This window comes from Rhopalosiphum maidis, chromosome 1 (genome assembly GCF_003676215.2).
Source record: "Rhopalosiphum maidis isolate BTI-1 chromosome 1, ASM367621v3, whole genome shotgun sequence".
Taxonomy (NCBI): domain Eukaryota; kingdom Metazoa; phylum Arthropoda; class Insecta; order Hemiptera; family Aphididae; genus Rhopalosiphum; species Rhopalosiphum maidis.
Genome location: NC_040877.1, coordinates 22,619,316 through 22,637,455, shown reverse-complemented (window position 1 = coordinate 22,637,455; position 18,140 = coordinate 22,619,316). Strand labels below are relative to the sequence as shown.

The following is an 18,140-nucleotide window of genomic DNA, read 5'->3' as shown; positions in this document are numbered from 1 at the left end:
TAATATATCTAATTAATATTCTGCATTTTATGTTCAGTAATATATCATGTAAATATATTTATTTCAGACAATAAAGTATGTACACAAAGTACACTAACCTTACTTTACTCAGTCCATGCGTAGTATTTATTCGATATAAACGAGTAAAATAGGGTATATATATTATACATATTTTACATTGAAAATTTTTGTAATAAACAAATAATTAAATGAACGGAATTGTAATTTTTTAATTAAAAGTATTTACTAAAAAAATATATTATACCTATTTATTTATATTTTACTTATAGGTATCTATGCAGTATGTGTACTTGAATATTTTTTAAGTGTTAAAATATTAAAAACAAAATGAAAATTTTAATAAAACCAAATACCTATAAACAGTCTAGTTTTGAATAATTTTTGTTTTTCATTTTTATTCGCATAAATTAAAAAAAACCTAACAAAATGTGAAATAATTTCCTCAATGCGCTGCAGTTTTTAAAATATTATCATATATAATTAATTATTATAAATAACACGATATATAATTATGTTTACTGACTACTGGATATTAACTAACTACAAGCAAATTAAAATGTGAGTTATTTATTTTATTCTCTGAATATAAAAACAAATATTATTAGAAGTATATAATAAAATAATTTTAAATTGTTCTAAAGTACTTAATGATAAAGAGTAAAGTTACTTATGGCTAATTTTTTAAGTATAATAAGGAAGTATTTAATTATAACACTCATTTTACAAATTTACCTCTTATAATAAACGCATATAATACCTGCAGTTTACTAAGCATATTATAATTATTTTTACTGAACACTATTATCGCAAATACTGATTGCCATTACATTTTTTAATAGTGTACATTGTTGAAAGACGCAAATTACACGAACACTTTTCAAAAGGGGATATAAAAAGAGATATTTCATTTGCTATAGAAATAAAGCATTTTCAATAATTGTATACAGCCATAATGGCACACACGTAACCATGTGATGAAAATATAATAGTATGACGATATTAAGAATATGATTAATTATTTTTCATCCAAATGTCCGTCTTCCTGGACATGTTATATCTTTAGCTGTCCAATTTCAGAAGTCACTCAGCCGAATTGAAATAATAATCATCATTATAACAGAACCGGACTGTCGGGTGTCGTACCCGTGACAATGAAACACAATACTTTTTTTGTAACTCATAAGGTCAAGACGTGCACGCCGATAATGACAGACACACGCATTCGCCGTTGGTGGGTATATATTACCTACTCGAAAAATCGAAAGTATATTCTATTATATATATTTGTGTGTACATATATATATATATATCAGATCGCTGTCGACGGTCGGGCATCAGTAGATCCAAGTTTGCCGTCGAACGTTACTTTTTAATATAATTCAGCCCGACAAACACCATAATATACAATATCACGAGTATGACGACTATGATGAGACGTGACGCCGTTCTGATCGTCCTGTGCTGTCTGATGTACGCGATTTCCAAAACGACACGATCCGCCGCATCCGTTGTCAAATTACGTAAGTTGAATATACGTCCTGAACTTGGGGCATGGGCATCATTTGCGAGATGCCAGGGTGTGCATTATTTGCATCCCTTGTAGCTGTTCTTTATGTCCTACGCATATATTTTCTTATTGAAATTGATAAATATGCTTTTCTAATACTAAAAATAACGTTTTCGTGTGGTTTCAGACAATATGTTTAATGATAAAAGTGATCATTTTGTTTTTTAATATCAATTATCCGGAATTATAGATATATTTATTGAAAATGTAATGTAATTTAAAACGTAAATATTTTAAATTATTTTTTGCTTAATCGCGTTTAATTGAAAAACAAAATGATAACTTTTTTCCATTTTATGGACCTCTACTCATTTTTATTTGTATTAAAAAAAATGATTAATTATTAAAATTTAGTTACGTCTAATAATAATTTTCAAACCTGAAAAGACCTACTTTTCGAGCGGCACTGATTATGGTTAACTATTAGTAAATGTTTTTCGGATTTCACGCAAAATTCTGAAATGACGCCCCTTAATTGTTCATCTACCAAAGTGACTTTTTTCTTTTTTTAAATCCCGATGGCGACCTGTACAAATTTAGGTAGAAAATACTGTTTTTAGTGGTTATTAAACTAAATAAATATCCTGATTGTGTCTTATGTATTTTGACATAAAATTATTAATTTAACACATTTGTACGAGCTAACATACTCGTCGCAAATATTCTAACAACATAAAGTTTTCATACGAAATTCAATTCATTATTTTTTACTTCAGATCCAAGTACAATTAATTTTTCTCAATTTTAAAACTTTACCAAACGTGCCTGATCCTTAAGCCTTTTATATGCTATTAATTTATTTTATAAAAAAAATGCAATTTTAAACTTTAAACAGTTATACTATTATAACAATAATTGACTGTATTGATAATTTTCTAGTATTTAAAATTGTATGCTTGTGCTAAATATAAAATACCATACAATTATACTTTGATTATATACATTTAATTTATTTATTCGTCGATACGTTATTTTGCGAATCAATGACTGTTTGGACGCAATCAAGTATCTCCGGCTACACTGCTACAGCTATACCTTACTTACCCTTAGCTTCGTCTAAAGTATATACATAAATAATTCCATTCTAAGACAACGCTGTCATTCGATCTGTCTCGAACATATTTTGTATTTTCAACGACCGCCCATGATTGTTATTGTTTTCAGCCAAAGGATTTATAGCGTGCAAAAAAGATGACCCCGGCGTCAACGCATGCATTCAACAAGCCCTCCAAACAGCAGTACCACATTTAGTCAAAGGTGAGTCAAAATTACTACCTAAAATCCTCATTTAATATTAACACATACGATATAGAATAATAAATCATTACGGTAACATTATTCATAGTTTTTACTATGTAACTTAACTATGTTATGAAAACAACAATATAATATTGTTTTCTATGTTTTTTTAAAACGTGCGTTTTTATCAGGTCGAAAAACAAAAATTTACCGCACATAAAATAATGTTTGATGTTCACGCAAAACAATAAATTATATTTTGTTATTTCATTACTTTTACAACAGTATAAGTCAATCTAGACAACAAATACGTAGTTTTAGGTGTTACAAATCGAACATATCATTACATATTTTTGTATTATAGGTAGCAGTTTTTTTTTATGTTATTGGTTGTTTGATATATGCGTTAGTGAATTGAAGAGATATTGCTTATTTTATTTCAACACGTTATATATAGATATTAGATAGATATAAAATGTATAAAAATATCGATAAAATACATAATTTGTTATAATTAAAGTAGTTTCAAGTGAAAAGTAGGCACTGAACTATCAGAAATCATTAAAAAACGATTTATTGTATGCATAAATTATAATAAAATATTATATTATAATGTTATATTCTATAACTACTTACATATTCATAGTTATATTATCTTAATTTATAATTATAATGCAAGATTATACTTATATATTATACAAATATGAAATATCTACAAATTGAAATAAATAAAAAAAAAATGTGTATTTAAAAAATGTTCAAAGACCTATAACAACTAATACTTATTTCATAATTACTATAATTTACGTCCAACAACATCATTATTCATTCCAATATTTATCCAATTACACAAAAACAAAATAAATAAAAATAAATTTGGTATCAAAGTTCAACTATTGTTATATGAAATTAATAAAATATAATAAAATATATGAATGAATCATATAAAATTATAGGAAAAAAATAAATACTACGCAATGGGCATATTACTACTAACATTTTAACTAAATATATTTAATATGCATGTACCTATTGTACCTCTAAATTTAATTCAATTTTTACGTATATTAAAAAATATACAAAAATCAGCCACGTTTCAAACTAAAATTAAAAAATTTATCAGTAAACTAATATTTTTTCCATGTTCTCACTTCTATACGTCCTTAAAAATTTACCTTGTGTTATAGAATTCGCTCAGCATAATAATGCAAAAAAATTTTCAATAACTTGCGTCAACATTAGTCATTGTTTGACCATAGAATTGGAATATGTTCAACACAATTTTTTAAACATTATTCCAGATGCAATTTGAAGTAAACAGATTGATAATAACTCGGATAATGATTTAAATTCCATACAGGTTCCGGATGTTCTATTATTATAAACCTAAATTACGAATATTTTTCATAATTTTCGACAATTTAAAAACATTGAGATACTTATCAAAGAAACGTTTTTTTTTTTATAAGCCCTTGAACCTAGACTCTCGACCGCACTGATAGCAATCAATATGACATTTTTTTATAGCCTTGAACGCCGGAAGATTTAATACGGGTACGTGATGACATTAGTATGGTGCCCGTTAACGTAATGTGGGCGGAATAACTTTATCACCGATTTCAGCCCTTCTACCCGTTCTTCTACCGAAAATTTGCAGTGTGAGAGCTACGGGTTAAAATACGCATGGTAATAAACTAATAAATTACAAAGATGTTTGTGTTTTGAACTTGACCATGAATAAAAATGTCCAGCGATATTCATGTTATTACTAAGTTCTAATAATGACGTGTAACTCTGATAAAAACTTAAATATTGTAACCATAAGCAGTATAAAAATTGTATTTAAATATTTTAAATTATGAAGAAGTTAATATATAAATATCCCAATAGCCTAAATTATAATCAAATCACATATTTGACTCACCGAACAAATTACCTATAGGTACTCGTTAATAATATAGACAATAATGGTAATCATGTATTTCCGCTTGGATGGTACAGCATAACAAGTATACCTACAACATACCAATATATAATAACAATACATATTGTAGTGTTTGTAATACAGGATACTAATTTCAGTTGAAATTTCCAAACCATTTTGTAGTTCCTACATACATTCTGATGACTACGTTCGGATCATATATCATCATTATAGAATCTCAATACAAATCAATTGAAATATTTAGAATATAATTTGTGGCAAATGTAAAATAATAATACTTCTACCTCTAAACGTTTTTTTTTATGATTTTCTTTCATAGTACTTATATGGTGTCTTTATGGATAGTTATTATGCATTTGAAAAATAACGATAAACGTGTATATTGTAGTACGAGCCTATTGTTTGAGCACGAAATTAATATTAGGACGTACAATAAGTATAATAATAAAGAATTTAAAATATAAGTATACATTTATAATATTAAAACATAATTTATAATTAATGTAAATAATGATGATATTTTATTTGTATTTATACAATTACTTTTTATGTGTTAAATAAAACAACCTGGTATAAGGACACTCATTTCGTTTGCTCACCTCGCCGCGAGATAGTATACACTTATTGATGTGTTATTATTATAAAATTAGAAAGCAATAATAAATTATCACATTTGAAAACTGTTCTAAGTACAGTTAAATTAAAACTATATTTTAATAAGAATTCTTGAAAATTCTTTTAATGTTGATAGTTTTTGGTTACGCATAGAAAAAATCATAGTACATTTTCTCAAAAAAATTACATCTTAAAAATATTAAATTGAAGAAATATCTGATTCGTGGAACTTTTAAAGCAATTAATTTGCTTTGGTTAAAATGTAATAAATCTAAAATCCTTTAAAAGTTTTAGTTAAATAAGCATATTTAAATATACATATATCATAAATATAATATATATATATATATATATATATATATATATATATTATACCGAAAACTACTTAAATCTATGTTGTCTGTTAGGAATGATACTTTTAAATAAACATCGTTTGTGAAATTAATTTGATATTAACTTTTATATTTTAATAACTAAAAATAAAAACACAATTTTAAAGCAGCAAACTATAATATTATAATACAGAAATATTTGAATTATTAAAAAATGTTTTACTCTCCGGATGAAATAACCATTTCAAGTATAGATATGATGTAACAAACAATCAAAGGTAAAAAGATTTTAATTTTTTTTAGGAGTGCCAAGTTTGGGGCTAATACCAATTGATCCTTTAATAATATCGCATATGGATATAAACCAAGGTACATCTAATGGACCCTTAAACATCAAACTAAGCTTCAAGGATCTTTATATACATAATATTGGTTCTATTAAGTTAACATCAATGAAGTAAGTTATAAAAACTTTCATAAATTTGTTCCTTACCTAAAACGCGTAGATTCTGATTGGAGCGATGATTTTTTCATTTATGTATGTGTCTGACGTTACCTTCAGGAACAGTAAAAATTCTTCGATTTTCTGCTTTTCAACATATTTAGATAAATTTCAAGTTATTTATATGTAGTAAGCCTATTCACATTATTCTACAATAAATTTTTATTAAATTATAGGTGCGCCAATAACAGCTATAATACTACTTATTACATGAAATAATATTATTGTAATTATTTTATAATGTATGCTATTATTAAATTTGTTGTTAAAAAATAAACTCAACCTACTGTATTACTAATAGCAATTAAATAAATATGTAATAAAATATACTAAGAAATTTAGCCTGATCAACCATCAAATTTAATTATACACCTATATTACAGTGACCTACTCAATGATGAAATCAAATTCCCCGTTGTTTTTTTAGTTGAGTTATAAAACTAATAGTTATAGCATATGAATGTGTTTCTGCGTATTTACAGATCAAGTATAAATAATTATACATTTAATCTCAAAGCCGATTTTGATGAACCACTTGTACTCGAAGGCATGTATAATATACAAGGAAAAATTATAATTCTACCAATAATAGGTGAAGGAAGAAGTAATTTAACCTTAGGTATGTTCGTTGATTATTGTTATACTTATAAGTTATAATCAAACAATTCAACTGGATAAATGTATGCTGTAACACGATTGCGCCCTATGACATAATATATTATAGGCGTTGGTGCTTTTAACAATTTCCTTCACATTTTTTATAAATTTGGGACTGAAAACTAAAATAAAATGTTTAATTTGTTGAAAATTTGTTCATATTATGATTTTAATAACTTAATACACTATTTCAAAATATTAAAATATAAAAAACTATATACACCTATACACGTACTTTAAATTAAATACTCAGTTATTACACGATAGTTTATAGGATTCCTTGTTTTTTAAAATTCTATGTCTTTATTTTATATGTATTGGAAAAACACAAATGATTATTTTACCGTGTATTAATATTTTTAAATAGTGTACAGAAAAATTGTTAAAAGTATTCTTAAACAATACCTATATTTTCATGGAGTACAATCGTGTTGCGGTTTTTGCAGGTAAAAAGAATAAAGCGGCCGCAAACGTATTACAGTAATAAATGTAATTAAATCAAATTAATTATTCTTGAATTTTAGCTGGATTGAAAGTATCAATTAATACAAATGGTAAACCAGTTACGAGAAGAGGTGATGAATACATGGAATTAGAATCTATGGAATTAAAATTTAGTACATCAAGACTTTATATACAACTAGATAATTTGTTTAATGGTGATAAAGTATTAGGTTAATAAAACATTTTATTTTGTGCATGTTTGAATAATAAAATTGTTATCTATTTATAAAATAATCATGTTTAGGAAGTAACATGAACATGTTCATGAATCAAAATTGGAGAGAAATTTTGAAGGACCTTCAACCTGCATTTGAATCAGCATTAGGGATGGCATTTCAGTCAGTCACTAGTCAGTTTTTTCACAAAGTACCATATAGTAAAATATTCAACTAAATGAAATACTGTTCTATTTCTAAATTCTTTTTGTGTTATAATAGTTGCATTTATTTATTTATTTATTTATTAAATTTGTTATGGTTGTTCTATATTTTATAAGCATTATTTTAATATGAATATCTCAATAAATGAGAGAAATTGTAAATAAATAATTTATTTTTACCTAATACGAATGTAAAATACTTTAATAAATATATTTAATTATATTTATACATAGAAATAACGACCTATAAATTCGTACCCGCTAAATACTTGTCTCCGCTCACTAGAAAATATGTTACTCGAACATTTAGGTTCATTCAAATTTTTTAATATAAAATTTTTATTTGTAAATTTTTACATAATTGAGTAATTGGCCAATTGATCTCCTAAACAAAAAATTTAAAAAAAAAATTACAAAACATGCTAATAAAATAAATACAATCAAGATGAAGTAATGTCAATGGAAACTCCACTTAATTTAAACTGTCAGTTATTACTAAATTATTTATTGTATACAGATTGTAAAAATCATTTTCTTAATACAATCAAAAAAATATATATTTATGATAACATTTATGTACAAATAGGTGAAAAACATAAAATTAAAAATTACAAAATATATAAATACATAAAATATAAAAAGTGTTTCGCAAACACAACTCTAATAGTAATTTAAATTTAAAATTAAGACATTATGTTGTAAATAGTATTAAATAATAAAATAAAGGTACACTAAGATTGGTTTTTCGATTTACGTAAAAAAAAAAACAATTATAAATATACTAAATTTTGTATAACTTATTATAATCAAAAATTCAAATTATACATTTTGTTAAATTAAATATCTTTAATAAAGAATCAATGAGTTATACTAATCAATGGTTTAATTAATATTTTTTAAGAAGAAATTGAAATATACCCAGGCAGCAATTTAACTTCAATAACGATTAATAATATTTATGACTCATTAAACTCCTCAATTTTTCTACATCGACATAAACATATACCAGAGATTAAATAATTAATTTAAATATTCTTCTTTTGAGCAATTAAAAACAAATAATTTTGAAAGTGATTTAGATTCTGAGAATTTGAGTATAAGAATAATGTTAACTATAAAACATGTTTTCAAAAACGATGTGTAAAATAATTTAATGATCCTAATTAATGTAATAACTGCAGTCTGCAGATTGGTGAAGGTTTGATGAAGGCGAAGGTTTCAATCATGTAGTCATTAACATTATCATTTAAACTACATAATTACCAAATGTATTATTGTTTTTCAAAAATAAAAATTTACATTTAAATTTTGATTTACAATTAATCTTATTTGTGTACTATCTACTACGTAATAATATGAAACACGAATTATAGTTTGGTAAACTATTTAAATTTAGAATATTTCAAAATCTAATAATTTTTATCAAGTTAAAAAAATAAAAAACAAAAATAAAGATTTCTTCATTGTAATTAAAATTAAATTAATTAAAATTGCATGAATACACGGTATTGTATATAAAATACTTTGCAGCCAAATAAGAAACAGCAAACCATACATGCCTAATTTAAAAGTATACTAGGTGAAATTGTATTATAATTTATATACTTTATATTACCCATTATCATTCATTAAGTTCATGGTATATACCAGTTATGCATTACAACTATAATTAATAATAATAATAGTTAATATATTCTAATAAATACTACAGACGATTTAATTTTAAAATTAAATTATAAAAGGAACCTAAGATCACTAAGGCTTGAGTTCTAATACAATTTGAGTTTCATAGATGATTTAGACTATTTTCTCACTTAGCAATTGACTATTGAATCTATATTATAATAATATTTATAAATACTTGCCATAATAGTCCATTAAACGCTCTATTTGGCTATTTATAATAACAATTTTAAAATCTAAAGTGCATTGAGTGTCTTGTTATAGTTTCACAAGACGTTTTTTGTTTACAATATTGTATTATAAATATATTTATTATCATTACCTATTAAAAACAATAAGTACATTATAAACTCAATAAGTAAGTTATTTATAAACTGTAATTATTCACCATTTCAAAATCAAAAACATGGAAATAATTATGATACTATCATTATTCACAGAGTTTTATAATAATATATACTGTCAATTTGATACGTAGTTAGTTAGTAAATTGTTATAGTACTTATTTATGATTACAAAAACAGATTAATTACGTAGGTAGCCAAGTATAATTATGTAGATATTAGTAATCGGCACGTGTTAAGAATTATAATTATAACATCGCTTTGATAAAATATGGAAATTCATGCGAATGTTTCTTAAAATAATTCTATTTTATAATTTTATTAAATCGTTAATTTTTCCACAGACGACAATGTTACTTGACTTGAAAAAAAATTATTTCATTTACATCTAATTTAATATAAAATTGCATATTTACATACAGGTATGAAATTAATATTTTACATAATCACATAATTTAAACTAAAAATTAATCTTAAAATTAATCAATTGTAAATTTAATTAATTATCAATTTACGGTTTCCATATAGTTTTCTATATATTATGCAGCAATAAATAATGTATTACTCAAGGCGGATTTATATATAAATATATATATATATATATATCCACCTTGGTATTACTATTATAATTTATAATTATATAATACAAACATAGCATATCAAATTGTATTATTTAATTTTATACTTAAAATAATAATAATAATCTTAAAATCAAATATGTACTTGTGAACGAAATTATTATAATAATTTACTTTTATGATTTGCTTTCTTAATTCTGGACATGTGTTTGATGTGAACACGGAAAGACGAATACCAGTCTTAACGATTTGAATTTACACTGGCTTTTAAATATTAATCTGTCATCTGTGTCCGATATTTTGTGTTTGCATAAAAAATGTATTTAGAATTATGAAGTAGAAATCTATAATATTTATCATTGTAATCGTGCTTGTATTATATATATAAACTAAATCAAACTGAAAAACGATAGAAAAATAGATTATTTTTACTCCGAAAGTTAAATAATACATCTAGTGAGTATAGTAATCAAGCTCCGATTAAAGGGAGGGGCACAGTCGGGGGCCCATTGATTTTGAGGGCCCATCTTTATCTCCAAAATATTTTTTTTTTCAATGTGTTATTTAAAATAGTTTAAAAAATATATATTTTAGTGGGTATAGTAGGTAATTAATAATTATAAAATAAAAATGTTCTAAATTTTATATTACTAAAAATTACTAAATGATAATAAATATTAAATTGATATTCTAATAGTTGGTAGCGTATACATATTAATAATTGATATTATGTATTCTTATTGATCTATTCTCACCATACATAATAATACAATTATTTTAGAAAAAATCATTACATGAAGTATTCCCAAATATTTTAATTGCTCTTAGATTATAATTAACTATCCCAGTGGCCAATTGTTCGACTGAAAGAGCATTTTCCAAGTTAACAAGACTAAAAAATAAATATAGAACAAGCCAGACTCAAGGAAATGTAACATCGTTATAATGACATTGTATTAAGAAAATGATATTTTGCGATTGATTGTTTTCAATTAAACTATACAACAATTTGCAAAAGAAAAAGCAAGGAAAAAAATTTAAGCTATCATTTTTTAGTAACAAATACAGCGTTTTATATATATATATATTAATATGTGTAGGTATAATAAATGATTACATAATTATCAATTTATAAAACCTTATATATATATATTTTTTGTTTTGTACAAAATTATACAATAATATATACAGTCTTTAAAATGTAGTGATACAATTATTTTGAAGTTTTAAGAAGGCCCACTAACTTCATGGTATCCTTAGGCCCAATCGATTCTTAATCCGGGCTTGCTAGTAAAATGAATAGATTATTCATTAATAATTTAAAATACACTATAAATAAGATATGCATTTTTAAAACGTAAGGTACCACTCGTCTAAATTTTAGGACACGGACCATATAATATAAGAAACAATAAAACCACCTTAATAATTCATACATAATTATTATGTAAATTGCATTATTTTGGGTTCTAAAATATACGCAGGGGTAATAATAATTATGGTTCTCACTGACAAAACAAATTTCTGTAGGTAATACTTATTTGCATTGACTTAAATAGTAAATATTATAACTTTGACAAAAATATTTCATTATACAACTCAGTCATGACTGTATAATAGAATTCGGAAATTAAAAGTATGTGTCATTAAATACCCTAAAACCTAATTGAAATCCTGTTAAAATACGTATCTTTATTACAAGTTACACCATTAATTAGTTATTATTACAGAACGGATTTAAATTCTCTAAAAAACATGAAAAATGAGACAAAAAAAATGCAAAAAAAAATACAATTTAATTCACTCATAACAAAATTTTTTTTTTAATGAACTAAAAAAATGTTCTTAAAATTATTTTTAACATTGAAAAAATGTATTTAATTATATACATTTTTATTCTTAGGTATTAATTATTCGTATCATTTTTATCATCTTCTAATTCTCCTATCTTCTTTTTACTCTGAAAATTATTTTCAAAAAATGAATATTCAATTTAAATAAGATATACTCATTATAGTGTTATTCTTTCACCTTGTGTTTCATAATAGCACAGGTGCTGCTTAATTTTTATCGAATTTCATCAATACCTATATAAAAATGACTTAAACACATTAAAAAATGCACTAAAAATGTCAAAAAATGCAAAATAAAAGTTACAATTTGTAATTCCTTCATGTATGAAATGAACTTTGTGCTTAGAAAGCAATGTTTTCGGAAATCGGAAAAAAATGCAATTTGCATTTTAAATCCGTTCCCTGGTTATTTTTTATTATGTGATTTAAATCTCAAGGATACCAAGTACGTGTGCATTCAAATTGCGTTAATACTTAGTATGACCATCATCTATCGTATTGTCTATGAACTATTATGGTTGCAATGTTTATCGGTAGAGAACAGCACTAAATCACCATTAATGTAACTTCGTAAAATCTGACCAAGTCCGAGATCAAGGAGTGCTCGTGGCAAGTTGATGATTGAAGGATTAGCCTCTCAAAAAAATATTTTTTAGTTTGTTTTCTTTATAGTAATTAATATAATTGTACATAAAATGTATGTTTTTTGATTTTAAAACAATAATAGATTTATTATTTACACAAAAACAAAACAATAGTGATTATTGAATATTGAATAATATTTTACATCGAACTTTAATATCAGAACTATATTATTTACTAACAAAACCAGGCATAAATGACAAGCAGACAATTGAACCAAATCGGAAGTTTTTTCTATTTTAATTTGGCTATTTTTTCAACAAAATATATATATATATATTATCTTTAACTCTGAAGTAATATTTGTATGTTTTATATATATCAATAATTATTATTCTTAATAATAAATGAAATAAATAACATTTTGAATTAAAAAAAAAATATTTTAATATATCTGTAATAAATTACTTGATAATAATCTTGTCTTTCAGTAAAAATAATATTGTGATTGTCATGACACATTTGATGTTGGTGATGTCGCTTATCTTTGTTAATCTTTGACTTGACGGCTTTATATATTTTATCAATTATTTACGTCTAATATTTTCCTAGATCTCCGCCTATGTAAGTACAAAAAGTAGTATCAATTATCCAAATTTAATGGTTGGGTTAATGATAACAATAACTGTTCATATAAATTATACTTATTGGCTATCGCGGTGTAAGCGATGTAATACTGAATATAAATATATTACAATAATATGAATGTAATTTAATAAGCATATTCATTCAGTAGTATACCTAAACAATATAATTTATACACACAGGATAATTAACCAAGTATGCTAAACTCCTATATTTTATTTAACAATATATTATGTATCCATTCAAATTTTAAATTTCGTTTATTGAAATTTTTATAAATACTTAAGAATCATTTTTTCATCATATACTTTGATTTTTATACTACTTAAAGAATGTGCTATGTCGAACAAACGTCTTTGTTTTTAATAGAAACCTGCATCTTTTTTTAATCATAAACAATTCAAAAAGAACCAGAGTATATTGAAAAATGTATATCATGTCTAAAATAAATAATACTTCCTACGGTTAATTATCCTTTCTTAATTAAAAAAGAAACAAACAAAATAATTTTTCTTGAAAACTGGTATTAAGTACCTAGTGTGTTTAGTATAGTTTTTAGAATATTTATTCTAATTGTATCTCTTTTTTTAATTACTTAAAAAATGGATTGAACGATAATGAGTTCAAGTTGCGATGAAATAATAAAAATGTGGGTTATAATATAAAGGAGCTCTAAAAAATCTAACATAATATATTATTATTATTATTATTTGTAGAAGTTTTAATATAACCTTTGGTGGAAAAGAAAATAGAAACCATCGTTTCACCCGATCATCAAAGGTCGTTATATCAACAACTGACTATTTATCATATTTTGAATGTTCCTTCAACTTTCAACTTAGCCACCATATTAGTCAGCGGCGTTACCTCAAGAGAAAGAGATTTGAGGTTATCCCCATTTAAAATACATTTTTAAATGACCTTTTACCCTTATATTATTAGTTCTACTAATACATAATATTTAATACCTTCTTCCCCTACCAAATCAAAATTAAACAATGTGGCAAAAAATACCACTAGTACCTACGTCTTACATATATTAGTAAACTTGTGTAATTGTGTTTAATCATTAAATCAGTAATCAGCAGCTGCTTATCAATACATTTTCCCTTAATCGATTAGATACGAGACATCGAATATGGTCGGCTGACTATCTGACGCTACGTCGCTACGTGGAAAACTTACTTATGTATTCAGCACAAACGGCATATACTTAGATATAAAATGTACTCATATACATTTTTTAGTTCATATCGTCTCAGTTTTAAGCACGGAATAAATGTACAAGTCTTTTAACTTATTTCCTAGTCCATATGGACATACGGTTATAAACTAACAACGGTATTAACACTTCATAATACCTAAATATGTACTCGCTGTTTGCGTCTATGGTTCTGCTCACACAATTCGTTGAAATGTATTATGATTACTCGTAAGATAACTTATTCTTCTATTGAAAATTCTTAGACACGCTACTGCCAAAGATTATAATTACCACATTGAAGCTTGTTCAAAAACGAAACCAACAGAATAATAAATTGTTGTTTAATTAATTTCTCAAGAATAATATATAGTGTAATGTGACGGTTTAACGTGCGGTGCCACCGCAATCGCCGTTATCACATTCGAAAAAACGCATAGTCGTGTGTGCCACATCGTAGTACTGTAAGTTGGGTGGAGATATATTTGCGTTTTTAATTTTTGTAACAATAACTATTATAATCTCGTTGGAATAATTTTTTTTTTTAATAATCACTACATTATATGGTTTTTAATATGAGCCGATCATAATGTAACGACGAAGCACTGAAAGATAAAAAAAAAAAATGAACGACAACAGATCATGAAAATTTTGTACATTAGACACTTTATATCATTATGTCAATATGATAATATGTAAATGTAATGTTACCTTTAATTGTTTTAATTAACATATGAACAGAATTTAATAATATATATTTTTGCTAATCGTATAATTGAAAGAATAGTTGACATGCCTCTAACCGACATAATATTACCTGTATTATCTCTGCAGCTATATGTAACGTAATTATTCGTAAATAAAATATTTAGTTAGAATACGATTTTCTTACTGTGCTTATCCTCGGCGGTTATACAATAATAGTACTATACCTATTCCATAATACGGTTCTATATATTAAATTTATTTTATTTTTATGAAATTTAACAGTTTATTATATGAGTAATATAATATACAAATATACAATTATAACAAACAATAAAACAATCGTCTATAAAGCGTCCACAAAACGTATTTACTACAGCCAATTTCAATATAACATATTTCCCACCTATCAACACATGCAGTAACACTAATATTAATATATTAGTGACAATCTAAGTTAAAACAAAGACAAAAATTTAAAAACTATAAATACAAATAATCACATTAAAAATTAAACTACTTTATTGTGTAATTATGAAACATACATAAGTAGTTATAAAATTACATCGGTATTATCGTTTGAATATAAGGTGACTCGTACACAATCGCGGGTTCTATACCCAAATATTTTTCATTACATAATCCTGCATAAATCTGTTAAAGTGCTAAAAATGAAAAATGCTAAAATAGTATTAACACTTTTCACTTTTAGCTGAATACTTATATTAGTTATATTATTTAAATTAAATAACCCTAATTTCATAATAACATGTAACAGAGTACATGCTCGCAACTCGCCTTTATTACTGAGTGAAACAATTTTATTTATGTATGATTATATTGATTTTACAATCATGCATTCAGCTTTTTCTAGCAGTGAATACTATTCAATCTTCGACTTCAATATCTTTCTAGTTTTCTGGTATAATAAAGTGGATCTAGTATTCTAGTTATTCTAATTAATACTTAAAAGTAATTGAGAGGAGGGGAGGGATTAAAAGTTAAAATACGTAGACACATTTCAAGTTTTTTATATGCATATATTAATTTATAAAGTTTCGACAACGATTTTTAGGCTTAGTCAAAAAGCTTTTAATTTAAAACAAAATGCAGTGAAAGCTATTATAATCAATTTAAAAATGGTACCTATTCGGACTAAATATATTATTTGTTATTTTATTATGATTTATGCAATTAAATATAATCATTACCTTTATCTATGTACACTTTTTTAACATATCTAAAAGTATAGCTGCAATCTACATTTAACATTGTCGATAATTGTCATTTGTCTTTTGTACCTACAATGTTTAAAGGTAAAAAAAATAAAATAATTAAAAAAATATAAAATAATTGTCATTTGTATATAATTTAAAAAATTTAAAATAGTTTATTTAACATTTTTTTTAATTATTTAATACAAATGATAAGTTACAATTATTTAAAAATTTTAAATTAGATATATACAAAATACAAATGACAATTATCGACAATGTTAAATGTAGATTGCAGCCATACTTTTAGATATGTTAAAGAAGTGTTACATAGATAAATGTAATGATTATATGATTTATATTTAATTATGTAAATTATAATAAAATAACAAATAATGTATTTAGTTAATACGTGGCTTTTTTTCCTAGATTCTTAAAAATAAATGCCAAATGGGTACGGTTCTTTTTACAAGCGTTTAAAGTAAAGTTTTAATAAAATTCGTTAAAAATGTTCATATTATTCTAAAACTTAGTTAAAAGTGTGTAATATAGTCAAAGTCACGCCCAACCCTACGACTTAGTATTTTGTATAATTTATCAAACGGCAAGTATTAAGTGTGCGGTATGACTTTTTTTTTATATTTCAACTTTCAAGTTCTGATGACTGGTACACTCGACTTCTATTCTACAGCAGAGTGATGAAAATAAATATTTTATTGTCTATTTTTAATTATTTCTTTCAAGTGTTGAAACGGAATCACATTAAATAACGGAATATTAATTTCAACGTTGGATATATAGGTACAAAAAAAAATGTATTATTTCAGACCGCTGTATGATGTAGGTGAAAGACAAATTTGAAACGAGCAGTCGACCTCTACTGACGAGTGACGAGAAGTCAGTACATAAGACATATTTATCTATGAACGAGACTACTGGACTCGATACAGAACGTTGCTGGAACAACGTCCGCGATTTAGCTCTCGTGGGAGCGAAGAAAAAAAGATAACCGTAAAGGTCGTCCAGAACTACCCAGAAGGCGCTTCGCGTAGATGGCGGCACTGACTATCGAAAATCATATTAATATAATATTATTATGATAGCAATAGATCCTCGGAAAGTTGTAGACAAGGCGTTTCAGATCATAATATTATGCTACTATATGTTAGGGGTAAGGGTTTTGTGTACGTTTTATTGTTTTAAGTACGTGGATCATAGACATCAAAACTCTTGATCTCTCTAGTCTTAATAACCTTTAGCCTTTGATCTTCGTGCCATTGGCTTTTCTATCTTATCAGGACCGCAGTTTCGAAAAACTGAAAGTATAGAATACGTGATTGAAAGAGACACCTCTCAATAGCACAAACATAAATATCGATATTGTTATTATGTTTTGTAACGTCTATAAGGCGCAGGGACCAACCGTATCGTAATGATTGATATGCGGCGCGACGGCCCTGGTGACGACCACCCCGCGTAAAATATTATAAAAACATAACCTTCAATTCACTCGGCAACGCATATTTTGTTCGTTTTTGTTTACTTCTTTTTTTCGCTCGGTCTCCCCTCACCTT

At 25.2% G+C, this 18,140-nt stretch overlaps 1 protein-coding gene across 1 annotated transcript; it reads left to right on the top strand.

The window, feature by feature from the left end:
* Positions 1-1,155: 1,155 nt before the first annotated feature.
* Positions 1,156-7,930, top strand: LOC113549120 (protein takeout-like). Its single transcript, XM_026950287.1, has 7 exons — positions 1,156-1,252; positions 1,335-1,541; positions 2,753-2,845; positions 6,023-6,176; positions 6,704-6,840; positions 7,403-7,552; positions 7,627-7,930. The coding sequence occupies exons 2-7, from the start codon at positions 1,439-1,441 to the stop codon at positions 7,773-7,775; spliced, it is 786 nt and encodes a 261-aa protein (XP_026806088.1). The 5' UTR covers positions 1,156-1,252; positions 1,335-1,438; the 3' UTR covers positions 7,776-7,930.
* Positions 7,931-18,140: the final 10,210 nt, after the last annotated feature.

What these genes read in the sequence shown, in the direction of transcription:
- LOC113549120 (XM_026950287.1), top strand. Translation starts at nt 1,439, where the DNA reads ATGACGACTATGATGAGACGTGACGCCGTTCTGATCGTCCTGTGCTGT. An exon ending in AAGAAGTAATTTAACCTTAG is followed by an intron (nt 6,841 to 7,402) that starts GTATGTTCGTTG and finishes CTTGAATTTTAG; the next exon opens with CTGGATTGAAAGTATCAATT. An exon ending in TAATGGTGATAAAGTATTAG is followed by an intron (nt 7,553 to 7,626) that starts GTTAATAAAACA and finishes AATCATGTTTAG; the next exon opens with GAAGTAACATGAACATGTTC.